This window comes from Trichogramma pretiosum, unplaced genomic scaffold (genome assembly GCF_000599845.2).
Source record: "Trichogramma pretiosum strain Unisexual culture from Peru unplaced genomic scaffold, Tpre_2.0 scaffold62, whole genome shotgun sequence".
Lineage (NCBI taxonomy): Eukaryota > Metazoa > Arthropoda > Insecta > Hymenoptera > Trichogrammatidae > Trichogramma > Trichogramma pretiosum.
Window position 1 is genome coordinate 236,587 of NW_019641674.1, and position 27,333 is coordinate 263,919.

The window sequence follows — 27,333 nt, forward strand, 5'->3', positions numbered from 1 at the left end:
CGCGGCGCGCCACATTTATTCCCGATCTAGCATATTATACATGTACCTACGAGCGCGTACTTATGCTTTTGCTCATTGTCTACGTTATTAACGTGCACATGTAACTGCTCCCAAAGAGAGAGAACGCGAGATTCCACCGGCGATGAGCACACCGCTTACCGATCCGGCCTCAGTCGACATGAGCCAGAGCCACGCGCAGCCTCGGCGAGGCTCCAGTGATTTCAGTATAGAGCGCATCCTCGCCAAGGATGATCAGTCGCCTGCCAGCTCGACTCCGCCAACTCGAGCTTTCGACGCCGTAACGACTTCCAAGCTCACGGCCGACGCCTCGGCTTTGCGCTGCTTGCAACACTTTTCCCACCTTCAATCGCTGTCAGTCTCCAAAGTTCGCATCAACGAGTCTCGAGAAACTCAACAAATCTCCTCTCAAATACTCATCCACAGGTACGTTTTTGATAATTCTATTGCTTCTTTTTCTCCAGTCATAAAGCTCAATTTTACTTATAATGAGGGTTTTTTTAATCAACTAATTTTTAACAGTGTTAGTTATTAAATTGTTTGAGAAATCGACCATTATTTTTCGAGTGCATATTTGACAACATTCAAGTTCAGGATGCAGCGCATTATTTTCAAATCTACGTAAGATTTTATTTTTGTTCAAAAATCAATTGAAAAACCTGCGTTGGCAGCATTTATTAAGCTTCTAGTTCGCTATAAATTTCATAAATACATTTTTTCGAAATTTTTTTCAAATACATGCTTTGCCGCTTAAAATGATTCTCTTTTTATGTTGACATTTTTAATATGAAAAATGTGTGTGTGTGTGTGTGTGTGTGTGTATGTGTGGGTGGGTGTTTATATGTATGTGACAATTTATATTTTACAGTATCGATCCTTCAAAAAAAAAGGAAGAACAAAATTTAAAAAATGTTACTAGTGAAGAACTAACTTGGTTAAGGTGTACAAGATATCGTCCCCCTAAATTACCGAGAAAATCTAGTGCCAATAAAAGGCTCAAAAGAAAACCTGGATCCCATCCGCGAATACCATTTACAACGTATCAACTGGAAACACTGGAAAACAAGTATAAAACAAGTGCCTATTTATCAAGAAAAGACGTAGTGCATTTATCTGAGTTATTAAATCTTCCGCAAAGTCGAGTGAGTAATATTCTTCCTACATGTTATATTAAGCCAATAAGCGAAGCAGGGATAAAAAAATGAAAATTAATAGTTTTGATTATTATCCAAGTTTTATTTATTTCAATAAAACGTTAATTATTATCACAGAAAAATATACGTTACACCATTTTATTGATAACAAAATCTTTCATGTATCTGTGCATAACAGCTGCAGTTTGTGAAAAATTGCAAAGTTTTTGTCAGTAAACAACTTTACAAAAATATATATATAAGATATGATTGATTTATTGTACAATTTTGAACATATGATCATCAATCTTTAAATCAATTTTTTTTTAGATAAAAATTTGGTTTCAAAATCGACGTGCTCGAGAGAGAAGAGAATTTCAAATCACTGAGTCCCTGCAATCAACGTGACAGCTGTTATTGTCCAACGCAATATTTAAGATGATGATTCTTTCAATATTTGTCTATGTTATTTCAATGCCCAAATAAACATTGATTTGATATAAACGTTTTAGACAGAAATAAGCATGTTACAATTTATATCTATAAGCGGTAATTGAAGTTTTAAAATTAATGATTTGTACAGCAGTTCTTTATTATTGTAATATAAGAATACTTTATTCTTCAATTCTTGCCCTGTACAGCTGGAGTTGGGAGCTCAAAAGTATGTATAAAGTTGCTATTCAATTCTTAAATACAAGACTAACTTCAATTATTGCTCTACACTTACGAGTAACTTTAAAAATTCTTCGCTAGATGTGCGTTTCAGCTTTGTATTGTGAACAATATAGTAACAATTAAATTTAGTAATACATTAAAACTGATGCAAACATCATAAACTTTCAAGCAAAGAATGTCAGACTGGGATGATACTCTCGCGACCAGCACCTACACCAACCCATTTAACTGTAAAAATGTAAATTATATATAATTTATAAATGAATTTTTCATAAGTGTTGATAATATATACATATATGTGTGTTAAATTAAAAAAATTCCGTGTTTGATTTAGAATGCAGCCTTTGAAAATTGAAAGTAAAAATTTTTAATTACCAGGTATATCCAAGTGCTCTTTCAAAATTTGTACATATTTTTGAGCAGTGACAGGCAGCTTGTCAAACGACCGTACGCCCTCGGTGCTGGTTTGCCAGCCTTCAAATTCTTTGTAAATTGGTTCAACTTTGGCTAAATCCGTTGTACTACTTGGGAAATAATCAATCTCTTTTCCATTTAAACGATAGCCAGTGCAAACTTTGATAACTGGGAGAGTGTCCAATATATCGAGTTTAGTCAAACAAATGGCGGTATAGCTGTAATGATAAATAGTTACGTCCTGTATTTCAATTTTTTATAAATTTCGATCTAATGTCTTTCAATATTTTGCATTATTATTATAGATAAATTAGTTTTTTGAGGTACTTACCCATTAACAATAGCGGTGTATTTAAGCAGAGCCAAGTCGAGCCAACCGCAACGTCTTTTTCGTTTAGTAGTTACACCAAACTCGAAACCTCGTTTTTGGAGCATTTCACCCGTAGCATCGAGCAGTTCCGTGGGGAACGGTCCATCGCCAACGCGTGTAGTGTAAGCTTTGACAACGGCAACGATTTGACCGATAACGTGGGGTGGCAATCCAAGGCCAGTGCATACGCCACCGATACTACAATTTGAGCTCGTAACGTAAGGATACGTTCCAAAATCGATGTCCAGCAATGCTGCATTAGCACCTTCAACGAGAACTTTTTTACCTTCTTTGATAGCTTTATACAAGTAGTGAACAGTTTCTCGAACTAGCGGTCTGATGCGTTCTGCATATCTGGTAAAATTATAAATATTTTAACATTTTTGACATGAAAATTCTTTGATGTTTTAATAGAAGAAGATACTTAAAGATGATTCTAAAACCTATAAACTTAACATCAAAAAATTATTTATTTAGATAATGTTCAATTTTTAGTTTGTTTAATATTTGTGGAAGTATATGGTTCTGTCTCCCGATTCATCGCTAAAACGTGTCCTATCCTGGTGATACAGGTGCTCGGAGATGAAAAAAATTAAAATCAAATGAACTAATTGTCTTCAAATGACTGTGCTTTACGCACCCAGAATATAAAAATAACATAGTTTAACATCTTTTAAATATGATGATAGCACAATCATGCACAATGTCCCCCCCGTTGCATATCCTAAAGTCAGAATCATTGCTTTGTTCGCGTCATACAGCTTTTCATTAATATGGCCGATTCTCAGTGAGATCGAATGGCCATCAAAAATTTTTTCTGCAAATTTGGGGCATTTTATGACCGCTTTTCAAGGGCCCAAAGTAGTCCAAAAATTGTCCAAATTTTCAGAAAAAATGCATTCAAAAGTGTTCTGAGCACTTTTGAGGCTTTTGAAATACAATGCATACATAAAAAAAAACTGAAAATCTAATCGAATTTGATCCGGATTTCCGTTTCTTAAATTATTTAAAAATTTTCCTTACAATATCAGCTACTACCTGATAAAATGTTGTGACCGCCTTCGAAGTATAACGTACTGGAGACAACAATGAATGTCGAAAAACGTGCGAAAACCGTCGACAAAGACTGTTTTGGCGATTTTACGTATTTGAGGCCAGTTTTGGACGTTTTTTGACCCTCATCAATAATTTCAGTAAGCAAACGACGAGCAAGAAACACTAATCAGAATACATTAGAAAATTTTTTTCGAATCAATAAGATACGAATAAAAATAAATAAATTTCTGACGACGTTAACACGATTGAAATTGAAGAAAGGAAATATTTTTAAACAGAAGGAAAAATCTGTTTCTTATCGCAATTTTAAGTCAATGCAATGATGCAATGATATGCGACGGGTGCGACTATGGTTCCCTATTTATAGTTTTACCGTTTAAAATATAAGAAATTAATATTATTTATTGAAAAAAAGTTAAATAGATATTGCATTTATAATTGTTCTTTTAAAGGATAACATAGTGATGACGTTGACAATGGACAAAAATTCCAAAGTTTGTAGAGTAAATAATTCAAGTAAATTTCTTCTTCCGAGATAAGAAAGTATATTATTTCTGATTATTTATATTATCGGAGCCTTTTATAAATAAGTTACTAGGCTATGTTAACAAATACGTCAAACATTAATCGTAAGTGGAGAAAAATTGTAACGAAATGACTGCTTTCCACTCAAGCGTAATTTTAAGTAAGACTCGAGTAACTAAAAAATAAATTCAATCGTAAACTAATCAGCCGTATTCAGAGCCTTAACTTTTGCTTCATTACTGTTATGCATTTACATAAGTTAATGGAGAATATTCGAAATTATTAATTTGAAATTTTGAATTTTGGCTAAAAAATGATGAATCTAAACTTTTAAGAGGGATGGATTTCATAAAATTATTTTGCCTTACCCTTTGTAGCGATCAAGTTCAGCTTTGATGTCAACCACAAGAGCAGGGAAAATCTTTTGGTGGGACGTAACAAGTGTAGTAAACTTTTCGGCGAAGGTATCCCAGTCGCCTACTAGATCGCCAATGCGTATTCCTGTGCGAGCAGCTTTGCTAGCGTAGGCTGGACCAATACCCTTCTTCGTTGTTCCCAGCGAGCGTTTGCCCTTTTCTAATTCCTGCAGCTGATCGACTTGCTGATGGAAATCGAAGACTATGTGAGCCCGATCGGATATAATCAAACGATTTTGCCAATCTTTTAATCCTTGAGCTTCATTTTCTGCTAATTCGTCAAATAATCCCGGTAGATGAATCACTACTCCGTTTCCTATAACAATACCAAAACAACCGTTTTCATTTGATTTTAAGCTTTTGCGCTACATTTATTATCACGTCAAACTTGTATACTCGCTAGAATTAAAAAAAAACGAGACAGCTGTTGCCAATTTTTTAAAAAATATCCCAGATACGTATGCTGTTTGTGAGCATTTCATGTTATAATATTTTACAATTAAAGGAAACTTTACTTCATTAATAAGCGAACTTAAATTATATTCATAAAAAAACGCTATTCCAGCCACTTAGTTGAACCGATCATTCTAATGCTTATCGCGTATTTGTATATAAAGTGTATTATTTGTCTCTATTTTTTTGTCTCAAGCTTTGCAGTCTTCATATAAGATAAGAATAATAATACAGCATTTATGAGCTTAAATTCCTAGAGAAATCTAAGAACAACAACGGGCTTGAGGCTATATAAAAGTGCAATGAAAAGCTCGTGATACATGATAAGATGTCTGGAAAATTCACTCTGTTGTATAAAGCTTTAAATATGATGAATTCACCAGTGCCGATGTATAAGCTTAACACAATAGGATCATCATGCACGCGCATTCGCAAGCATGTAAATATCAAGTTAAAAAACAAGAGTACTTTCATTGTTGATTACAGCTATACATTATTACTTCTTCTAACGTGTTAAATTGTGAGTTGCAAAGTACATTGTGTGACAGAGTAGCGTTTACACATTACTTTAATACATTACTTTATTAAATCGATTCCCTTGTTACACGATTACGACGTTAAAATTTAAGAGTCAAAGTTTCACGAAATATTTATTAAAGTATTGTATAGCTTTCTAAATTTGCCATAAAATATGCATACAAAAATTGACACGAAATCAAAATAATTATTTCCATTCAATTGAAAAAAAAAACATACACACACACAATACTTATTTCAGGACTTAATTCACTTATTACGCATTCATGACATTAAGTTGACTGTGAATCATGTAAAATTATTACAAATACTGATTTGCTTTGAGTATTCTAAATACTTGAAGTTATTAAAGTAGAATATGCATATTTTTTTCTAGGTAAATACAATACAATTTTTAAGTCTTTATAGATGTAATCTAAAATTTATAATCAAATTCAAGAATTTCTATTGCAACTTATTGTTGCAATAGAGCTAAAATACTCTTTTTGACAATAATAAATCAAAATTTCATATCTCTTTAAAATTGTAAAAATAAAAAAATCAATCGAATATTCAATTCGACTAAAACAAACAATTTACCTATAACGGATGTACAATTGGGATTAATTATTCCACTAGGTAGAAGATGGAAGTGATATTCAGAACCTTCTACAACTACAGTATGACCGGCGTTGCTTCCTCCCTGCAAGGAAAATTATAATAACATCATGCTAGAATGACAATTGCAGTTTTAAATTTTATAAAGAGCCATCATGATGAATTGAAATTTTGTCTCTTTATGATTGACAGTAACATATTTGATATATATATATATATAATATCATTTATCCTTATAACTTTTTAATTATTAATGTAAATTGTAAACTATTAAAGCTTATGCATTGTTGTTATTTCATGTGAAAAATTAGTAAATGACGTTTATTGTAATTATTCAGTATCAGAATAAAAAAAAATTCTTACAGTAAAAAAAACATTGTAAACGTTGCTGACAGAAATTGGCATTCTAGGGGGATAAGAAAGCTGTCCCACAATTAAAATTTACAATCTAGCTCCCTGACACTCCCACTTAATATCTTTCTTAATAAAAGCTTCGTGATGCTCTATAGAATATTAAAATATGGTCACAAAATATATTCAGAATAAAATATTGATAGACAGCAGTAAAAATTTTCATCCTAAACAATGGCTTAAAATAGATCATTAAAAAATAAAAAATGTGTTTTTAAAATTGTTATGCCAATTTATACAGATAAAAACTTGATTTAATATATAGATCATGAGTAAGAGCGAAACACATCACATAAAACATTTTTAGTTGAAATAGAAAGATATAAAGAGATTTTTAAAAATTGGTCTTGACAAGAAAACAAAGTAAAATATCAACAATCAACTATAAGCATACATAAGGAAGATGGGTAGCGACTTTTTAGCAGAATTTTTAATAGCCTCTGAAAGATATAAAAATAGAAAACTTGTTCGCTCTCTTTTTCAATCAGTCTAGGCCTATATTGTAACAATGCACCAGGGTCGAAATCGCGTAATTTTGAGTAGCACAGTTATTCGAATTCACCAGTAGACAAGTTGTTTCTAATGGATACTATATATATGCTATAAATGCCCGTCAATGTAGATCAGCGAGAATTTTGAGTGGGGAAATACGTGATAGCTGTGCGAAAGTATAGGGTATGGAGAAACGATAAGAGCAGAACGAAGGAGGCATGCTGAAAATGCGTTGAATATACGGAGAAAGTTGGTAAAAAAATTGCTTACTTGACACCTGCAGACGACGTCGACCTCGGTGGCGAGCATATCAACGACTTTGCCCTTGCCCTCATCACCCCACTGTGCTCCGAGTACTACGACGACCTTGGCCTGGCTCAAGTCCAGGTGAGCGCCGGTCCTAGGTTTTTTGCAAACCTCGCTGGTAACGGGATCCGTACCGTTTCTCGTGCACGATGACATTATGCAAGGATATAGGTTTGATATCTCGGATTATTACTTGCACTGTACGACTGAGTTTTTCGATAAAGAGAGCGACAGTGGCCCTGCTGAGTGTCGACTGTTGGTTAACCTTGTCGAGCGCGTGCTACAGCAGAATAGCAGATATTGTAAGAGAAAACGGCCTCGTGGCTTGTGGGCGGCAAATGACTGTACTGTCTGCCGAGTAGCTACTTACTTTGGCAGTAGAACTTCAAGTCCACTACTGCGCTACTGCCTACTGCTATAAGCGGCAACACTACCTATACACGTTTCGTATATTCACGCGTCGTTGTGTTGTATTTGTATGGTCATGTCTGCACACATATAACCTCGCACACTTGCGTATCAACTATTATACCTATAGATCTGATTTGATTAGGTAAATAGGTATATAAAATAATCGTGTGCGCTTAGGCAACTCAGCGCAACGCTCGTTACTCGTTGGCGCTGTTTGATACCCACGGGCCACGCGGCGTTATTGCGCTTGCGGCGGCTCAAGACTCGAGTTCGACTGAAGCTTCCGCGCGCTGCATACCTATACGAAGTCAGTCCCCGCGCTCTTCTTGCCGACTTACTGCGACTTTTACACATTGTTATACGAGCTCGATGAGTAATTCGCTAATCACACCGTTCGCACCGCCTATATTTAACGATTACACATTTCCTATATCATTAGTTCCTGCTTTTAACTTATTGCAATTGCAGCCAAGTTCGCTCGACGTACTGTTTTTTTCCAGCTGCGCGATTGACAAGTGTGCAACTCCAACACTGTAAGGGACTTCAAAGTGAATGCAAATTTCGATAGATGAATAAAGAATAGCGCTGCTTCAAATTAAGAACAACAAGTTATTGGTTCAGTGCCTGATTTGGTGAAATTGGAGCGACAAACTGGTATCGAGCTGTTATGTTCCCAGTTTTACGTAAAGAACGTTTCTCTCGGCCGTCGATTTATCGTTATTCAGAGTACTTAATATCCTTGCTTTCGAGATGCTAAATTTGTTGGTTCAATAATATTTTTTTTTATCGTTAACTATGCCACGCTGCAATATAAAAGTCGTTAAATTTATTTTACGACTATGCTACATGCAGCAATTTTTCTTGCTACTTATATACAATTTTTATTCAAGGCGTTATCAGATTGTGCCTAGTATTGTGCCAATCATTTTAAAAGTTATATGTTTACCTGTATCCACTTTTTTATATGACTATAATAATTGAACGCGTTTTTTTAAAAATACTGTTTACTCTCGTTCTACTGATATTTATATTGACTACATTATCGAGCAGTAAGTCATCGGAACATTAATAACTATTAAATAATCGCATATTTCGTCATCGATCGCAAACCCTTAACGGTCACAATTATCGAGTATTACTTTGTCAACTATTTTCAATCTAATTTAGTTTTTGTTTAATCGAACATTCATGACGTAACACAATGGTACGGTATTATATTTTCTCTATTTAGCAGACATATTTCAAACAGATTTTCAGCAACTTGGATTAACTTCATATTAGCCAATTTATTATACATATAGCTCTGCTTAAACATGCGTTTTCGTAAGGCTGCATAATACGGAATGTTACGGATAAAAAATAACTTATAAATTATCCATAAAAGAGCGCCCAAAGCTGTGAAATTATAGCTACCTGCTTAGATTTTTTGGTCACTAAGAAATTTCTTAAATCCTAGAAACCTCGAAACCTCGAGGTTGGACACAAGTCGAATTATAAATATTCGTTGAAATTTAATGTTTTAAACATATCAAATGATTGTTGATAAATAAAACTCAAGTGATCGTAGACTATGAGCTTAACGAGCGAAAAACTGTCCTGTTTCACGAGCTCAATTAGAGTAAACTCGTACGTTGCAGAGGTAAAAAAGTGAAAACAAATTTTCAGTTTGAACATGAGATTTTCAAGGGTTATTAAAATATCAAAAATTCTTAAACGTACGGAAATAGTAGATTACGCAACGAGTGCGGAAAGTAGGTGTTCCCACGAGTGCGACGTTTGCCGCCCGAGCGCAGCGAGGGATACATTAAAAAATTTCATTTGAGAATAATACAAATTAATTAAGTTTATAATTGGTCACAAAAGTTTTTATTTAGAAATCTTAGAATCGTTATTACATTATTTGTTAAACGTTATATGAATTGTATTACTTATTCAATCAACTGATTCAAGGGCTTACGGGCACCTTTAAATCGAACATTTTTTTATTCAATTTTTGGAAAGAATTTTCCGTTTCCTTTCTATTGCATTTTTTAAAACTCTGATTTCTGACTGAGAAACAGCCCTTTCTGTAAGGTTTTCTCGTATACATTGCGTGTTAAATTTTTTCTACCTTTGCGTTTACTGACGATTCGTGTTTTTGATCCCTTCGTGCACGATTCAGAGAGAACCCTTTGAGCTACAGCACCTGGGTTGCTTGGGTGTATTTCTTTAGAGTACAAACGCAACCTCGGGCGAGATGATCTGACCCATATAAGTCATCTTGCACAGCTCGGGCATCATTTACTTTTCATTTTACGTTATTTTTCCTAATGTTCACCATAAAACTACTGATCGAGAGTAACTTACCATTCTGATTGTCTTGGCACGTGTCGCATTTGTGACTATTGATGTTCTGAATCGAGCACGAAGTGATCGAAAACACGACTAGCCAGAAAACGCAAAAGAAGGAAAAATTCAACACGCAAGGTATACGGGAAAGACTCACGGAAAATGCTGTACGACAATGAAAAATCAACTTTCCAGAGTTTCAAAAAAAAATGCAATGGGAAGGAAAAGAAAAATCCTTTCCAATAATTCAACAGAAAATTTTTCGATGCATGGGTGCCTATAAGCCTTTAATTAAATACCGAAAACTTCTGAATGAATTTTAATCTGAATTACATTCAGATGCAGTAGGAATCAATGGTAAATTTTCTGAATGTAAACGCATATGTAATTTTTTCAGATCGTTAAACCATTAAGGGGAGGCTCTCAAGAGACTCGATCAAAAAATCGATTTTTTTTTGCTTACTTAGCTAGCAAATGTCCCGTAGAATACACCTCCGAAACCCTTTTTAACAAAATCGATTTGGTTAAAAAGTTATTGGCAAAATACTGGAGCTGCCTTTTTACGAGCGAATGATGTATGTATGTATGTACATTCGCTTTCTAAAACTTTAAACGCGTTTTCTCGAAACCACGTTTTCTGAATCGGGCGCCAAGATATCTCAAAAAGCACTGCACTTAAAGATACACTTTTTATTTTATTTTAAAGCTAATTAAATTGTGTGGATGTTAAATCTAAAAAGTTTTTTCATTATTATTATTTTTTAGAACCCTTAAAAGAGCCAAAAAAGGGCAAAAAAAATTTTTTTAACACTGCGTGCGCGAAACACGGGTTTTCTAACCTTTAAGCGTCAGAAAACCCTAGTTTCTCGCAAGCAGAGTTAAAAAATATCGTTTGCAACTAGTCCGCGAGGAAGTTGACTCATCCAGGAGTCTTTGCACCCTCGCTACGCTCGGGTGAAAACAACTCCTGCATGAGTCAACTGCTTCGCGCACTTGTTACAAAATATACTATTTTTTCCGAAGTCCGCCATTTTATCAATTTTAAATTTTTTTTCAATAATTTAGGTTCAACCTCCAGGAAAAGTCATCTAGTTTAAGAGGAACTTCGAATTTTTGGTTTCGGGCAAAAACTGAAGGAGCTAGCTTGGCGCCCGTTGAGGTACCTTTTTTTAACACGACCTCCATCAAACGCTGCTAGGCAATAAATAATTCGATATTTCGGTTTGAAAAAATTTGTAAATATAGTTAAATACATACTTATGAGTACCAAAAAACTTGACTGCATTATTCACTTCCTTCCACGAAAAAAAAATCACGAAAAACACGTCATTTTTGAGGCGCTATATGAGAGCCTCCCTTAAATCAATGTGAAAAAACGGCCAAACTTATTTAAGCGGACTTTAAACGTTCAAATTAAAAAAAAACTTCTTTTGCAAGTTTATTAAAAATTTTTTAAGCCCAGTATCGTCAGCTATAATTATTTCGAAAAAATATAAAAAAATAAAGCGTGCGTAATTTAATGAAAACCATTAATTTGATCGTTCTGAAATATCAAGACAATAATTTGTATATTTACTGTTATAAGAATGAACTAAAATAAATAATTTTCTTTAAATCATGTATACGCCAATTTGAAAACCGTTACTACGAGAAAGAATTGTAGCACATGACACGAGACCACAAAACATGTCTGTCTTTTAATTTCTTTGAAAACAATTTTTTTTTTTTTTTGGATATAAGTATAGAACTAATTTACAATCATGAAACTTTTTTTGAACAATTGAGTATAGTTAATTAGATAAAAAATCAAGATCAAGACAATAGCAAGTTTTCATTAAAAGAAAATTGATTAGTATACAATTGATTACTATAATTAGATTTTATGAAGTATTGTTTTGTTAAAATCATAAAACATTAATTTTCAACATAAGTCTTTACTTATAAAGTATTAAGTGTAAGTTCAATCATGTATTTTGCATCATGTATCATGCATACATGTATCATGTATAGGTAAAATAATCAATAAATTATTTTTTTTAACGTAATGAAACTCGAAGATATTGAGAAAAATGTTAATACTATAACTATATCAGAATTTACTAAAGTAAAATTTTAAATAATAAATTTAAATGTTCACTCTTCAAATAAATAATCTTGAGACAAAATTTCAAAAATTACTTATATACGTATCAATTACTATAGTAGTTTATCTTAAAATTTGAAGATAGAATTTAATATATTCATTTATTGTTAAATACCTTACATTTACGATTTTACAGATTCTCAATACATATATAAAAAAAATTAAAGCAATTTTCTCATATTAGGTGGTGAAAATTAACTTGGCTTCAATAAGTTACGAAAAATTTATTCAGTTGATTCTATTGCACAATTTTTAGTATTTAAAAATATTGCGAAATGAATCATGTAGAAGTTTACAACTATTCATAGTTAAGTGTAATATGCCAAAAAAATGACTTTCAGCCTTAGTAATATACTCTCAAAAAGTGCATCGAAAAATGATAATCCTGAAAATTGTAGCCCTCTAGGTTCATCCTACATAGATATATAGGAGCTCAAAGTTGGGTTTTCATTTGTTGATGTTATTCTGTTTTTCTGAGGTGAATATGAAAAAATTGTAAAATCGTATATTTTTATGTAAAATTTCATGTAGATTTCAAATTTTTAATCACAAATCATATTTATAACCTTGAAGCCCCTTAAAAATTATTAAATAGCATAAACGTATAAAAAAGTACAGTACATACTCAGACTGAGTCATTCTTTTTCCATATCACGAAAAGTCTATAAGTGGTCTTCCTTAACCTATTGAGAACCAGAATTTAAGAAATTTCAAAAGCTCATTTTCTTTGATAAAAAAGTGAGTTCAAGTCATTCACAAAAGATTAAACTGAGGCAAAGTCTTAGACAAGTTGGGGTATGACGTCTCAAGGCGTCATCTCAGTTCTCTAAAGGTTATTACATTTATTAATAGTAATGTAGAAGCAACTTTCAACAATATTCAGGAAATATATTATTTTGAATATCATGAACTTCTCATTATATCTAATCTACACACCTTATAAAACTAGTTTACAATTGTTATAACATTTGCGATAATTACAATAAAGCGATATCTTGAAATAAAATCATGATGGATGTTAAATTCTAATTTTTGAAAGTAATTTATTGATGATGGATCTGAGAAACTTTCATTTTTTTTGGACGTCGCGTAGGATCAGCTATTTCACTGCTGCCTGAAGAATTTGTATCTGATTCATTTGAATTATCCAATGAGTCTTTTGATGCATCACAGGACTCAGAATCAAATTTTCCGGTTGCACTGACTGTCTCCAATGCACGAACTACAGTATAATACATACAATTATTATATATAAATTGATAATATAAAATAAATATAATTAAAGATAACAATTTAATAAATTTGTAAAATTGTAATTTTTTTACTACTTTATGTAAAAAGGATAGCAGAGGCAATTGATTAAATTTTCATACATGCACAAACATCCATAACTAACAGTTAAAATTATTTGTTATTTTTGAAAGTAATCTCATTAAAATGAAATGAAACATATTTAGATTAAGGTATGGCCAAGTTTTAAAAAAGTAATATTTACTCTTTGATAGAACATATTGAAATTCTGGACTTTTTGAAGATGAAAAAAAACTTTATTTTTGGATGTTTGTGTTATTTCATCATATTTTAGGGATATTGAGGCTATAAACATGATTTTTGACAGCATATTTCACAACAAATTTCACATCTATAATCATGATTTTAACTTTTTTTTATATTTACCTCAAAATAAAAAATGTATAAAAATCTTACTTTGAACCTCTGCAGTATTTTTATTTTTCAATGTACTCTTTAAGAGTACATACTTGGTTTCAATTTCTATTTTCGACATTCGACATGCAAATTATAGTTTAGCCCATATAGACAGTTTTATAATTGGATAAAAAGACACTAGGACATTTTTTTTCATTTCATTTTGACTCAATTGCTTTCGAAAATTTGCGTATAATCTCAATCGATAAAATTGAAGATGTCAAGAAAAATGTGATCAAAAATAAGTTCTTACTTTGAGCTTCAATAATATTATTTTGACGTTTCAAGTCTTCAATGTCTTGTTGGTGTGATGAGTTTTTGCGTCGCATAAATTGAATGTAGTCTGCTGCTTTTTTGAGTATTTGAGCTCTGCTGGCCACTTTTTCTCCTTGTAAAGATGGCACAGAGTCCCGTAGGCTGGAAAAGCTATCTTTAATATGATCTCGCCTTTTCCTTTCAAGAGCATTATGATGTGCTCTCTTTTCAGCCTAATAAAACATGAATGAATTAGATTATGTAAATAAAAACGTTTGTTGAAAAAAAATGAAGAATGACGGTGAAACAAGTTACTTGAGAAAAGTACTGCTGGTTGTTAGAATGTTTATGTCGTGAATCGGAGTCCTCACCCTCCTAAGTTTCATTGAAAAATAGTTAAAAATACTAAATAAAAATGTTCATTTAAACTGTGTAAATAGACTTACATAATCACTTTCGATATCTATATCTCGATCGTCGTCACTCATTGTTGACGTTTTTATAAACAAGTAAAAGTGCAACACGCAATTTATTTCTCTTTATTGGTTAGGTTAATAGTTGTAATCTTGTCGCTATAAACTTGATACAACTCATACATGTACTAAATCCATTGGCATTGGTCTGTGAATCTGTAATTTTAAATCGCTTTTGATTCCAAAATTCGCACTCTCAGTTCACAGTTTACTATAGGTGTCAACTGTCAACCAAGTACAACAGTACCACGCACAGATACCGTTGAAAGTTTACAAAATATGCAAGCAAAGAAAATAGACATATGTAGATGCACAGAGTGATAGCCGATAGGCCGAGTAAAGCTGGCTCACAGAGTACCAGAACCAACATCAAGAGGACGTGAGTGTGCGATTTAAACCCGTGATGTACCTATATCATGTGTTCTGGCAATTGAATGTAATTTTAACTTTCTATAATAAAAATCTACAAAATTGAACGTGATGAATAAGCAACTTCTATAAGGGAAAAAATATTAAATAGGAAGATCATAATAGTACTTTGTGCATCAGGTGTCGGTATGGATGTGCTTTTTCTGCAGAATGAGGGGTTAATCACATAGCCTCAAGTATACTCATATATAAACTGCATAGAGTATTTTCTAGCATTCGGGACAATTGTAACCCCGCTTATTTCCGTAAAAGCATATTCACAACCGTTGCATAAAGTTCTATTCAAGAGCCTGAAAAGTGATAATTTAATGATTTTTCGGTCAGAGTGTTATGAATGAATAAAAATCTTGAAAAGGGATTCAATGCGTGCAGTTTCGCGATGCAAGCGTAAAAATATTTGTAAAAGTGAAAAGAGTGAAATTATAAAAAAATCGATAATATGTATACATAAAGATGAATTATGATTATTCTCTCAAAATGATTACAGGCTATTAAAACTGTACGTGAAAAATATATTATTCCAAAATTATCATATTAATTATTGTTCCCATGTTTTATCGCGATTCATAAATTTGCCAGGTAGAAAAATTCGGACATCCTTTAGATTTTGGGCTTTTAACCGACATTGAAATCACCTACAAAAGTGAATTTACAATTTCCCCCATCGATAGAAGAGTATTTTATTATATTATGTTTGTTTTGCTTACGAAAAGTTTTATATGTTCCTAAGTACGAAAGTGATTATCCCAGTGAGAAATTATCGGCCGAGTGACGCGAGGTAATAAATATCAGTCAACTTGTAGTTTTTTTAATAGTAAATATTACGCGAAGAATAGAAAAGTCGCAGAGTACGTATAATTAGCAACCGAAGCGAAGCCGAGGCCGAAGAACAATACGCCTGCGAATGCTATTTTTCTTACTCAGCGGCCCGAAAATCTCTCTTCCCGCTAGGAAAGTAGTCACTTTCGAGTCGCTGCTGTGAAAAAATTGTTACGTAAAATTCACTGGCTGAGGTTGAATAGCTGTAAGGTGCTATGACGAATTTACCCTTTTACTATGTTCGAGTGCTTACAGGCTTGGATTGAACACTTGTACCCTATCTCGAAGATGGTTTGGTACTTGTTGAGCCAACGTTACTTTTGCCTATATTTATATGTTACACGTGTCTACCTTCTTTGGCCGCGTTCTACATTATGAGACAATGTTTTGACAGATTTCTAAATTTCGTATGATGTATAAACGTAGAAGAAGTTTCCCAATCGGGTATAAACATTAACTATCACTATATATTTTCGTAGCTCACTCTAATGTGTTCCATATGGATATATATACGACACCAGCTATAATAATGATTTCATGAAAGATGATATATTATGATGTATCGGAATGTAGTATGATATCTGTTAAGTGCAACTAGAATGATCAAAGTTTCACTATGCTTACAAAAAGTAGTGGAGACTGTAAAAACGATCTGTAATAAGTATAACGTGAGGCATCATCTTGCTGATTTCAACACGTTGACATCCCATTGCGCAGGATTCCAACAAATCTAATATTATCTGAAAATACCCCCAAAAATCTGACGGGACATTTTTGACTCTCAATAAACCATTTTTATGAAAAAAGTTAATCAATTTCGACGTCGAACATTATTTACTTACTATACGTGAAAAAAATTGTTAGGATTTCTTGATAATCCTCCTATGCTTTGTTTAATACCATAGGCCTTAAAGTTAGAAACCATTTCTAAAATGGTTCTCTTTTGCATATTATAAAATCGTCATAATTTTTTATATCGAAAAGTGACAACTTCAAAAAAAACCAAGAACAAAAAAGTTCTTGAAAGAAATCAAAAAAATACATGTGGATCTTTTCAAAATTTTCAAAATAATTTATCACCCACCTTCAAATGCACAAAATTGACACCACTCTTACAAAAGCCAGCAGCCATTCTTTAACTAACTTCAAGAAGCCGTTTATTATTGCCATTTTTCCTCTCTATAGTCGTTACTTTTAAAAAGGTCGCATCGATTTTTAGTGGAATAATCCACCTAAGCCTAGCTTGTACTTGTTCGCGATCCTTTACCAATAAGCAACACAATTTGGAATGTATAGCGTACTTTTTTAATTTTTACTACATTACTCTAACTTATCAAACGCACAAGTATTGTAATAGAATTTACATTTATAAAACCAGGATTTTGAATGTTATCCGATCCATCACTGTCACTCAAAAGAATTCATAAATTAAAATTGTCAACATTGTACAATGTCTTCCATCATTGACTCGTTGTACATTTGATAATATAAATGTGATTCTACAATCAGCTTACTTTGATTATTTTATTTGCTGGTAGAGAATTCAGCAAACACCAACAAAACCTTGACATTTGTAATTTTAATTTTAGTAATTGCCTTGTGAGGGGTAGTGACGGGTAGAATAAACTTCGACAATCGTTCATAACACGGAAGAAAAAATTACATTTTTCACTGATCTTCGTTTCGACTTAATATTTAATTTTGAGTTTAATATTTTCGGTAATCATAATCAAATAATAATTTATAATTTCAATTTATGTAATCAATTTCATCTTGGAAATCATATTCTAACTCGTGTTCCTCATAATCTAAAAATATTTCGTCTGATGAAAACTGATATAACTTTGCTTCAATGCCAAAAGATTTCCGTAATATTTTCTCTTCGTCGGAAGTTGATTTTCCCAAACTAAGAGAATTTTCTGTACTTGAGTTCTTTGTCTAAATTATAAATTACACAATAGTATTAAAAATCGTAATAATTAAAAAAATTTTTTTTATAAATTTAACTCGCCTGAGCGTCCTGTAATAATCGTAGTTCTTCTAAAATATCAAAATTATTCAATTCAGAATTTTTCTTATTCTGTGCTTTTTGTAAAATTTCATAATTCAAATCTACATGCTCAGGCTCAAATCCTAAATCATCATCTACGTACACTCTGGAGACATCTGCTATTGTTTCCACTCTGTAAATATTAAAATTCCACAAATTTTCAGTAAGTTATCTTAAAATATACTGTTTTGCAGTACTTACGAATTAGTAAGTTGACATGAATTAAAGTATTTGCAATTTTCTATTATACTCAATAGGTATATTGCTAGAGCATTAAAATCCATATCTTTGAAATCATTGAAATTCGTGTAGTTTACCTGTGCGAACAATGAAATTACCAATTAAATATAATTATGAAAAATTGTAAAATATAAAGTGAACACACCGAAATAGCCCCGTTTATGATAGATTTTATCTGATGCATACAATTATTATATTTATTTAAAACAGACATTGTTCTTATTTTCCATTGCTTTGCTAATGTTAATTTGATCTTTTCTTGATGTAGTAATACTTCGAGATTTCTTCGTCGATGCTTATAACCCATTGATTCTGGATTTTGTAGGTTTTTCAAAATTATTAAATAATCTTCTTCAAAAGCGGCTGACGGTGTAAATGTTTTCGACAATACATCTTTTATTTTTGATTCAACCCTTTGTAATTTTTCAAGTAAAGTTAATTGTAGCTTCCCAGTTTTCAAACGCTTAGTTATATTACTTTTGTCAATTCTGGTACTCTTTTTAGAATTCAAGGCTGAATTTCTAATTACATCAATGTATTTATAAGTATACATAAAAATAAATATCTCTATAATTAAATTAATTAAATAAAATAAGAAACAGATGAATATTTGAGAATTTACCGTTGTTTCGTTTGGGTTTCCTTCATTAAGAAATAATCGTTTCCTAATTGAACTTTTTCACTTTCAAGAACAATGTTCTCTCGCATTAATCGTTGTACAGTAGGAGAGATTACATTTTTTAAATTTTGTTGAAATTTAACGGATAAAAATAACACTTGTGCTAAAGCTTCTTTTTGTAAACTATAATTAGTTTCAATGTTGAGATTAATAGTTTTAAATATTATGATTAGTTTCTTCATTCAGACTTACTTTTCTTTATGTAAAATTGATTTTTGTTTCATACTTTCTAAAATTCTGTTTATTTCATCTTTATTGTAGGACAGCAATTGATTTTGTTTATTGTATTTATCTCTCAAATATTTTTCATTCAATTTAAAATGTTCAATGGCATTAACTTTCGCCGCTATAACATATACGTATATTAAATCATAAAATGTATTAATTTACATTTAATTTAGCTTACTAGAATTTCTAATTTTTGCTAAATGTTGTCTTCTAGTTAATTCGAAACTTTGTTCCAATCGTTTTACCGTTTTCAAATGAGCGGACTTTTCTTCGTCGATATTCTGGCATAGTTCTTCATACTTTTTTTTTCTATCGTTAATCTTCTTCCTTTCCGAAGCAATTTCCACGTTTAATTCAACAACTACATTTTCGGCCTCGTGGGCTTGGTTTTCTGAATCTTTGTTGACATTTGTACAGAATTTTTCTAAATATTCATTGCGCAGTAATAAACTGAAAGAGAATGGTAATTATGAACCTGAATTTTGCAACATTTTAAATGAAGACACATACTTGGTGTGATTAAAATTGAAAAATCTTTATAAAAAGTATTCGAAAGTTTGTTGTTTACCGTTCTATTCGATGTTGTTGATCAAGGATTTGAGATTCATACATGGCTTGATGTAAATTTGGAGTTGTGGCCCAATAGTCCATATCGGGATCATCTTCTTCTTCGGCAGGCACATTTGAAGCTCCTTTCTTGGAATTGTCCATTTGAACTAGCTGAATTTAAAATGACCAAAGTTATAGAAACTTTTTTGTGTAGGCAAGTTTATTGAAACCTTAAAAAGTGCGTAAAGCCATATGAGTCGCAATGTATAATCATAACATTTGATCGGCGATCGTATTTTGTCTTTACAAATTTGATCCTAGTCATCAGCACGCAGTACATATGTGAGTATAGGTATAATTTATTTTACAAAAGTAGGTTAAAAAGTTTTTCGATCTATTGACTTATTCAAGCTGGTCAGCTCATGGAATGTCGAATCTGAATACAAACAAGATAAGAGCATGTAGTGGGAATAAAGCGATACCGAATTATGTGTCAAGTACTACTTCAAGAGAGCTAATTTTTCATATTATTAAGCAAAATCTGAAAGATCGCAGCAACACTTTGAAACAGAATCATCGTTTGTCTTTTTCGAATTATCATTCAAGAGGCCATCGCCCAGATTAGAAGAATTATCGCTCAGGACATCGATGACCGACGGGGTCATCGCTGGTATCAATCCCAATTGGCCAAACTCGTAAATATCGTCCGATGGCACCGAATGAACCTGAGAAAGGAAAAATATTCGATTGCACGCGATCATTGAGAAAAATAATCGATGGTTCGAAGCTCACCTCAAGCAACTCCTTAGGCTCTCGATCCGAGTCATCGGAATACTCATCGAAAATATTTGCCAAGGAGTGAAGCAAATGCTCCTTGTAATCGGACAAACAGTCGGAGCAGGCATCCTCTTGATCTTGCTCGTATTGCTCGTGGCGATCGGTCGCCTGGCGCAGTTCCGTCTGTGAAAAGAAGGGGGACAAGGAAGCGAACATGAAGAAGGGCGATCGAGGGAGGATCTCGTACTTGCACTTGGCTAAGGTACCTTGGCAAGGGCTTGCTGCACGGTCCGTTTGGCTCGCTCGAGGATGTGAGCGAGTCGCGCTATTCGCTGGCAGGCCTGCTGGGCCTCTCCGCAAAGCCCCAGCCGGTCCTCTCGGCTCTTCTGGATATTCTGCTCGAGCAGGCGGCACTTGCGGAGCTCCTCGTGGCGCTCGAGGCTGGACTCGCGACGAGCCGCCTCGGACAGTCGGGCGTACTTGTCGGCTCGGAGCGAGCGGCCTATGGCTTGGCTCTTGGCCCGCTGCTCGAGGGCCAGCCTCTCGGTGCGCCGGTGCAGTCGCATGACCTTGCCGAGGGCCAGCCGCGCCTCGGCCTCGTGGAGCGAAGCGACGAGACGCAGCTCGCGCTCGTTCTCCTGGCTGTCCTGTCTGCGGGCGTCCAGCTGGCGGCAGTGGCGCAGCAGCGTCTCGAGCTGGCGGCGTAGGGCGACGTTCTCGCGCACCGTGCGCTGGGTCGCCTCGGCCAGCCGCAGACCGCTCGCCGCCCGGAAGCTGGCCGCGAGCTCGCTCAGCCGCTTCTCCAGCTCCGTTTGCATTCTGCGCTCGAACCGATCGCGAGTCTATGTATTTTCCTGTCCACGCCTCAGCGTCACTTACCGATCGACCACTTACTTGGCTTTGCCGATTATCAAGCTCTTCTCGGCTTCGTACAGGCTCTCCTTGTGGCGCAACTCCTGCTCGGCGACGCGCTTTTCTTGCTCCTCGAACTTGTTCATCAGATCTATGCGCGCCAATCTAAAGTCCTCGAGAGCGTTCAACTTGCCGGCTACGGTCCAATACACCTATTTTCATTTTGTTCTACTGCTTCCTTTTTATCGCGCTTACTAACCTGCAAGTTTGATTTCTGCACTTAAATTATTTTCCATTGTCTTAAACTCCTGTTCCATCCTTTCGATTTTCATTTTGTTAGCTTTTTGCTCGTCCTTGCGTAATTTTTCTAGGGCCAGCAGACGTTCTTGTAATTCTTCAGCTTCTTCTACTTTCCGTTGCAAAATACGCTGCAGATGCGATGTAAGATCTGCTTTATTTTCTTCTAGTTGCAATAACTTATCTTTCAGTTTTTCCGCCTCGAGTTCTAATTCTTCGTTGCGAGATCGTAATCTATCATAAGATCCTTATTTAATATATATGAATATATTTTTTTTTTTATTGCAACGAGTATTGTATTTTTAATGAAAATAGTTTTATTCATTACTTCATTTGTCGGTAATAACAATTACAATAATGCATACCTTGCCAACTGTCTATTGTTATCAAGAATTTGTTGTTCGTAAGTCACAGTGTCGAGCTCGTTCGCAACATTTCTTTTCCGTGCTTTCTTTTCTTTTTTTCCTTTGACCCCCATAATGGATTTTATTTTTTCATCATCGCGGTAATCACAATTTTTCAAATGAAACTTAAAATTTAATGGACATTGCTTAAAAGGTTATTATTCCATATACATTCAATAAAACCAAATGAAATTTGTTTCATGCACGTTTGTTGAGGTCGATATGAAAGGGTTTCCATAGAAATGATTACGACATCGCAATTCATATACCATCTAAATTTCTAACTTAAACATTTGAGCCTAGGCTGGTTTGTTCTTTTACAAATAAGCAACAAATAAACAAAAGATATGCTATTTAAAAAATTAATGATTAATATGAACGCAATTGTCCAAGTAACCTTAAAATCGATAAATTGGATGATAATGTTAAAAATACATTTTAATTATCGAGTTCCTTATAATGTCATCTGTACAATTATTTTATTTTCGTATCTTCAATAATTAATTACTGTTTATAATAGATAATAATTAATAATGACATGAAATTTTATAAACGTAAATGGTATTAAAACTCAACTATATTACAGTTTTGATGATGAAATATTGTAAATTTTCGTGCTCGTATTTATTTTACATTAACTGTTGTTTCCGTTTCGGAAAACGATTTTCATTAATTTACTGTAAATAAATAAACCAAAGCAACACCAATATTTTAATAGACAATAAATATGAAATGAGAAAATTTTATCTACAATTCTACTCTATTAAACTCTATTAAAGAAGAATTCCATACTTAAGATAAAGTATTCATTTGACTGGTCACTATTTTTTCAATTGACTTTAACATGACTTTCGTATTTCAAATTGTTAGTTACTATGAAAATAAAAAAATTTTAAAATCAACTTCGATGGATTGTTATAAAATTGTCATTTTCGCTTTGGCATCCGATTACTTCGATTCGAAGAATTTCTTCATTTTCAATACCGAAGATTCATAGTACATGAAGGAGAAAGAGAAAGAGAGAGAGAAAGAGAGAGAGAGAAGGAGAACAATCTACTTATTTTATTTGACGTCCAGATAAGCATTTGCACTTGAAAAATATCAATTTTAAATTTATTAACTTACATTCAAACGGTAAAATCCATACTTAAGTTAATACTTATTCTGAGTAAAGAAAAGAAAAATATTCGTAGAATAATGATTAAAAAAAGTTTTTCTATTATAGTTAACATAAAAACTTCTCTCTAAGTTATCTGGAAATAGAACGGTTTATTCAAAGAGTTTAAGTTTTTGGGATTGGTCTCAAAAACTTTGAAAATAATTTGTTCAAATTTGAAATAACTTAATTTACTGGTGCAGCAGCAGCAGCAGGTCTCGAGGTTAATCTTTTTAAGTAAAAAATTATGCCAAGAGCTCCGCTAAAGATTCCGATTAAATATATGTCCCAATTAGAAGGAATTATTTCTTCCCATTTACTTAATTGGTCAATTATTGTTAATTCTTGAAAATAATCAAAACCAAAAAGAAGAAATAATTTAATAAGAGCTAAAGCCACTGGTATACGCGCATCTGGACTCGCTTCAGCTGCTAAATCATAACATCGTTTCGCGAGATGACGATCTTTCGTCAAACCAAGTCCTCGTTCGTGCATATAACCAAGATTGAACATCGCTTGAGCATTGTGTTGCTGTTCAGAAGCTGACCGGTAGTGACTTGCAGCAGCTTCATAATCTACTTTTGTGCCACGGCCGTAATAATGTGCATCTCCAAGTTTCACCTATAAACATAAGGTGTTGATATTAACACTTTGGTGAACTTTTCAAAAAATTAGATCTTTTACAATATAAATTATGCAACATAAAAAAATTTAATTTTCGATGTAACTATAAATAAATTGATGTTCTCTTCGAAGATGCATGAAGTAAAAAACATTTTTCTAAGAAATCAATTGAAGTGAGTTTCTTCCAATGTGTTCTAAAAAAGTTGTTCATAAATTTTTTACTTTTGTTAATTCAATTTACCTGAGCAACAGAGTAACCCTGAGCGGCGGCTCTAGCCCACAGAGCAAGGGCGCGGACAAGTCCCTCCTCTTCATTGAATATACTTGTTTCGGTTCGATCGAGAATAAACGCAGCATTGCTCTGAGCAACTTCATAGCCCATTTCAGCCAACAGATAATACTTAACAAAGGATTCGTCTACTCGAGCATCCCGGTAATCTGCATGAGCCGCCATCAACTGGTCACTCCATTTACCTCGTTCAGCAACATTTTTCAACAATTCTACAGCTGATGGACAACTGCGCATCATTCCTGTTCCAGTGGCATGCATTTGTGCTAAATTGTAAAAGGCCAAAACATGACCAGATTGACTAGCAAGATTGAAATACTTATTAGCTAGTTTGTAGTCTCGTCGAACTCCAGTACCACCTGGTAAATACAGATATTTTTTTTTTACACTTCTAATACCCATGAAAAAATGTATCAAATAGAACATACTGAAATACATGTTCCCAAGTTGCAATTGACCATCAACCCATCCTTGTTCAGCAGCTTGACTGAAATATTGTAAAGCTTTTGCTGGATCTTTTTCAACTCCTTTACCATGTAAGTACATTAAACCTAATCCACTTTGACCTACAGGGTTTCCAAGTTCAGCAGCTTTTTTGAAATATTTTAAAGCTGTTTCATTATCTTGCTTTACTATGTCACTTCCCTCCAAGTATATCTGCATAAATTTTTTTAAATTTCATTTTCATTGTTTAAAAATTGTAAGAATTATTCAGTGTTATACAACATTAGGAAATTATTTGTTTTCTTACTTTGCCTAAAAATCCCATTGCTACAGGATTACCAGCATCTGCGGCATTTTGAAAATATTGTAATGCACGTTGGTGATCAATAGGCACACCTCTTCCACCTTGATAATGAAGTTGACCTAAACCAACTTGAGCCTGAATGTCACCTTTTTCAGCAAGAAGTTGGTAATATTCTATTAAATCCTGATCAAATATTCCAGAATTATAATTTGGATTCTCATATTCATCAAGAAGCCGAACTCTTTGGACAACTGGACCGCCACTTAGCGATACTTCATCCGCAACTCGATTGGCCACTTTTCGATAAAAATCTAAAGCCTTTTCACACGATGCTGGAGTAGTTATACCTGACCAATGACGATAACCCATAACCATTTGGGCCCGTATATCACCTCCAAGAGCTGCAATTGTATAATGCAAAAGAGATTTTGCTTGGGAAGCATTAACACCTCCCAATCCAGTTGCATACAAAAATCCCATTCCCTAAGAAGTATAAATGTCTTTATTCTCAAGTTCTCTGTGAATAAACTTAAATTATTTTGTAAAATTCAAACTAACCATATGAGCAGAAGGCAATCCAGTTTCAGATAATTCCTTTAAAGTCAAAGCAGCAGCATTTATATCTTGTCTTGAAGAGCCAACATGGTTTCCAAGCAACTGTGACCATGCAATCATTGATCGAGCTTCTTTATGACCTAATATTGCAGCTGTATTCAACAATGTATAAGCTTCAACTTTGTTAACTTTAGTGGCATTTAAAAGGCTTTTAGCTTGATTGAATAAATCTTCAGCTGGATATTAAAAAAATTAGTTCAAAACATTTGAAAAATTAAAAGAAATTTGAATAAAAGTATTTACCCTCTTGCTCTTCAGGAGTTAAAATTTTTGGTACTTCTTCAGATAGCTCGTCTTCAGTTTTGTCATCAGACCAGCCTTCTTCTTCTTCTTCTTCTTCTTCCTCCATCAAAATTATTTCTTGAGAGTTCAAATTAATAGTATCATCATCTTTCATCCGCATGGCATGAGTAACTTTCCATGCAGTGTCACTGTTTTTATCAGACTCATCACTCTCTTTGTCATTTTGTTTTGTAGGTGTCAAAACAGATTTTTCAACCGATGAAGGCAGTCGAGAACGGATGTTTTCCCTTAGAGCTGTAATTTCTCTCAAGTGTTCAAGAATTAATTCAAAATCTTCCGTTACGACCTCTTCGTCATTGCTCTCCGAAACAGGTTTAGCTTTTGCATTTGATTGGCTAACATCGTTCTCTTTAGCCGGATGAACCTCGGTATTAGAAACGGGAGCGGCGGTACCATCCTGGTCGGCTTTAACTAAGAAGAGCCACACAAGCAAAAGGCTAGTAATTACAAAATGTAGAGACTTCATTGCTACAACGAGTTGGCTACGCTCAGCAGCGCATCAAAGCGCTTTCGCAGCCGCCAGCCCGTTTTTAATAAACGTCAAAAGAAACACATAAGTACGTGGACATCGTCTAGCAGACTGGCATCATCCGTCCTATCATTAAATTACGTCAGTGTAGTGACACGTCAGTGTATCATATTTACAGCTGCTGCGAATCTACCTATATATTTAACATATAGAAAATGAAATTGAAATTAGCAATGTTTTATCGATACAAGAAAAGAAAAAAAGACTTACGGTGAGAAATCAACATCAAGTTTTTACTCTAGTTTTGATAACAATCTATTCTATATCGTACAGCCATACAGGAACATATTCATTACTTGTTTACGTTGAAATAAATAAGTCACGATGATTTGTAGCTAGTGATAGTTTCCGAAACTTATTATAATTTCAAATCAATCGATTTTTCCATAAACTAAGTTTAATAATATCTAAGTCTTTTACTTTTAATCTAACTACAAATAATAACATAGCCGCAAACCGCTGTCGACAATACACAAATATTGACGATGTCTATAGTGTATTGTGTAGAGTCCTATCATACATGTACAACGCATGTACCCACATATTTCCTTTACCTACTGAAATATTATCTATAGTACTAGGTTGCAAGCAACGCGATGATGATTCATAAATTTTCCAACATTGGCAGAACTGAATTTAAACTTAAAATTTATTGCGATCAAAAGAACCCTTCCCTGTTTTAAGACCCGACGAGAATAGGAAAAAAGCACCACTTACACATCTCAATGCGAAATTTATAAAAATTTTACCAAATTTTTATTCAAAAGTCTAATATTTTAGTACCATTAAATTAATTGGATTTTACTTGTTTTTTTTTGTGTTCAAGTTTTTAAGTGTTCAAATTTTATTTATTTACGTTTGATTCAAGAAATGACTAAAAGTTATCAATACTAAATGCAATTCAAGGTCTACTGAGTCAAACAATTTTTTAATTTATCAAGTGAAAATTTTCCCATAAGCTTCATATTTCTTCAAAAAATCCAAATTCATTTTGATTTTTGAAATTCATCAGACTTTAAATAATA

At 33.5% G+C, this 27,333-nt stretch overlaps 6 protein-coding genes across 13 annotated transcripts; 1 reads left to right on the forward strand and 5 right to left on the reverse strand.

Moving 5' to 3' along the window:
* The first annotated feature begins 174 nt into the window (after positions 1-174).
* LOC106650794 (homeobox protein MSX-2) lies at positions 175-1,647 on the forward strand. The gene is made up of 4 exons (XM_014368998.2): positions 175-444; positions 541-639; positions 887-1,160; positions 1,482-1,647. The coding sequence occupies exons 2-4, from the start codon at positions 614-616 to the stop codon at positions 1,557-1,559; spliced, it is 378 nt and encodes a 125-aa protein (XP_014224484.1). The 5' UTR covers positions 175-444; positions 541-613; the 3' UTR covers positions 1,560-1,647.
* Positions 1,648-1,744: 97 nt separating this feature from the next.
* On the reverse strand, positions 1,745-8,059 carry LOC106650784 (adenylosuccinate synthetase). The gene is made up of 7 exons (XM_014368988.2): positions 7,774-8,059; positions 7,368-7,683; positions 6,177-6,279; positions 4,560-4,923; positions 2,572-2,964; positions 2,202-2,458; positions 1,745-2,054 (listed from the first exon to the last, which is right to left on the reverse strand). The coding sequence occupies exons 2-7, from the start codon at positions 7,557-7,559 to the stop codon at positions 2,005-2,007; spliced, it is 1,359 nt and encodes a 452-aa protein (XP_014224474.1). The 5' UTR covers positions 7,560-7,683; positions 7,774-8,059; the 3' UTR covers positions 1,745-2,004.
* A 4,435-nt stretch (positions 8,060-12,494) lies between these two features.
* On the reverse strand, positions 12,495-17,379 carry LOC106658101 (protein max). 8 transcript variants are annotated; one of them, XM_014380188.2, is made up of 5 exons: positions 17,053-17,379; positions 14,694-14,876; positions 14,563-14,622; positions 14,246-14,480; positions 12,495-13,507 (listed from the first exon to the last, which is right to left on the reverse strand). In XM_014380188.2, exons 2-5 carry the CDS (start codon positions 14,733-14,735, stop codon positions 13,329-13,331), a joined length of 516 nt encoding a protein of 171 aa, XP_014235674.1. In that variant the 5' UTR covers positions 14,736-14,876; positions 17,053-17,379; the 3' UTR covers positions 12,495-13,328. The 8 variants fall into 8 exon arrangements, with proteins under 8 accessions (XP_014235674.1, XP_014235836.1, XP_014235443.1 ...); XM_014380350.2 differs by lacking the exon at positions 17,053-17,379 and adding an exon at positions 16,320-16,338; XM_014379957.1 differs by lacking the exon at positions 17,053-17,379 and adding an exon at positions 16,222-16,313.
* A 191-nt stretch (positions 17,380-17,570) lies between these two features.
* On the reverse strand, positions 17,571-19,900 carry LOC106655155. The gene is made up of 8 exons (XM_014375791.2): positions 19,734-19,900; positions 19,344-19,615; positions 19,130-19,283; positions 18,881-19,060; positions 18,404-18,779; positions 18,220-18,335; positions 17,980-18,151; positions 17,571-17,906 (listed from the first exon to the last, which is right to left on the reverse strand). The coding sequence occupies exons 1-8, from the start codon at positions 19,874-19,876 to the stop codon at positions 17,718-17,720; spliced, it is 1,602 nt and encodes a 533-aa protein (XP_014231277.1). The 5' UTR covers positions 19,877-19,900; the 3' UTR covers positions 17,571-17,717.
* A 319-nt stretch (positions 19,901-20,219) lies between these two features.
* LOC106654347 (cilia- and flagella-associated protein 157) lies at positions 20,220-22,466 on the reverse strand. The gene is made up of 6 exons (XM_023460585.1): positions 22,006-22,466; positions 21,603-21,874; positions 21,386-21,539; positions 20,758-21,310; positions 20,507-20,674; positions 20,220-20,439 (listed from the first exon to the last, which is right to left on the reverse strand). The coding sequence occupies exons 1-6, from the start codon at positions 22,116-22,118 to the stop codon at positions 20,245-20,247; spliced, it is 1,455 nt and encodes a 484-aa protein (XP_023316353.1). The 5' UTR covers positions 22,119-22,466; the 3' UTR covers positions 20,220-20,244.
* Positions 22,467-23,088: 622 nt separating this feature from the next.
* On the reverse strand, positions 23,089-27,005 carry LOC106648663 (protein sel-1 homolog 1). The gene is made up of 7 exons (XM_014365736.2): positions 26,519-27,005; positions 25,720-26,441; positions 25,420-25,652; positions 24,865-25,344; positions 24,542-24,770; positions 24,066-24,472; positions 23,089-23,821 (listed from the first exon to the last, which is right to left on the reverse strand). The coding sequence occupies exons 2-7, from the start codon at positions 26,243-26,245 to the stop codon at positions 23,387-23,389; spliced, it is 2,310 nt and encodes a 769-aa protein (XP_014221222.1). The 5' UTR covers positions 26,246-26,441; positions 26,519-27,005; the 3' UTR covers positions 23,089-23,386.
* Between the last annotated feature and the right edge of the window lie 328 nt (positions 27,006-27,333).

What these genes read in the sequence shown, in the direction of transcription:
- LOC106650794 (XM_014368998.2), top strand. Translation starts at nt 614, where the DNA reads ATGCAGCGCATTATTTTCAAATCTAC. An exon ending in CGCATTATTTTCAAATCTAC is followed by an intron (nt 640 to 886) that starts GTAAGATTTTAT and finishes TATATTTTACAG; the next exon opens with TATCGATCCTTCAAAAAAAA. An exon ending in TAAATCTTCCGCAAAGTCGA is followed by an intron (nt 1,161 to 1,481) that starts GTGAGTAATATT and finishes ATTTTTTTTTAG; the next exon opens with ATAAAAATTTGGTTTCAAAA.
- LOC106650784 (XM_014368988.2), bottom strand. Translation starts at nt 7,559, where the DNA reads ATGTCATCGTGCACGAGAAACGGTACGGATCCCGTTACCAGCGAGGTT. An exon ending in ACGTCGTCTGCAGGTGTCAA is followed by an intron (nt 6,280 to 7,367) that starts GTAAGCAATTTT and finishes TTTTCCTTGCAG; the next exon opens with GGAGGAAGCAACGCCGGTCA. An exon ending in TACACCGCTATTGTTAATGG is followed by an intron (nt 2,459 to 2,571) that starts GTAAGTACCTCA and finishes TTATCATTACAG; the next exon opens with CTATACCGCCATTTGTTTGA.
- LOC106658101 (XM_014380188.2), bottom strand. Translation starts at nt 14,735, where the DNA reads ATGAGTGACGACGATCGAGATATAGATATCGAAAGTGATTAT. An exon ending in ACCAGCAGTACTTTTCTCAA is followed by an intron (nt 14,481 to 14,562) that starts GTAACTTGTTTC and finishes ATGTTTTATTAG; the next exon opens with GCTGAAAAGAGAGCACATCA. An exon ending in TAATATTATTGAAGCTCAAA is followed by an intron (nt 13,508 to 14,245) that starts GTAAGAACTTAT and finishes ATTATACTGTAG; the next exon opens with TTCGTGCATTGGAGACAGTC.
- LOC106655155 (XM_014375791.2), bottom strand. Translation starts at nt 19,876, where the DNA reads ATGGACAATTCCAAGAAAGGAGCTTCAAATGTGCCTGCCGAAGAAGAA. An exon ending in TCAATTTTACATAAAGAAAA is followed by an intron (nt 19,061 to 19,129) that starts GTAAGTCTGAAT and finishes AACTAATTATAG; the next exon opens with TTTACAAAAAGAAGCTTTAG. An exon ending in GATTATTACAGGACGCTCAG is followed by an intron (nt 17,907 to 17,979) that starts GCGAGTTAAATT and finishes TTTATAATTTAG; the next exon opens with ACAAAGAACTCAAGTACAGA.
- LOC106654347 (XM_023460585.1), bottom strand. Translation starts at nt 22,118, where the DNA reads ATGGGGGTCAAAGGAAAAAAAGAAAAGAAAGCACGGAAAAGAAATGTT. An exon ending in AACAATAGACAGTTGGCAAG is followed by an intron (nt 21,875 to 22,005) that starts GTATGCATTATT and finishes ATCTTATGATAG; the next exon opens with ATTACGATCTCGCAACGAAG. An exon ending in TGCAGCAAGCCCTTGCCAAG is followed by an intron (nt 20,675 to 20,757) that starts GTACCTTAGCCA and finishes TTCTTTTCACAG; the next exon opens with ACGGAACTGCGCCAGGCGAC.
- LOC106648663 (XM_014365736.2), bottom strand. Translation starts at nt 26,245, where the DNA reads ATGAAGTCTCTACATTTTGTAATTACTAGCCTTTTGCTTGTGTGGCTC. An exon ending in AACTCCTGAAGAGCAAGAGG is followed by an intron (nt 25,653 to 25,719) that starts GTAAATACTTTT and finishes TTTAATATCCAG; the next exon opens with CTGAAGATTTATTCAATCAA. An exon ending in AGGGTTACTCTGTTGCTCAG is followed by an intron (nt 23,822 to 24,065) that starts GTAAATTGAATT and finishes TTATGTTTATAG; the next exon opens with GTGAAACTTGGAGATGCACA.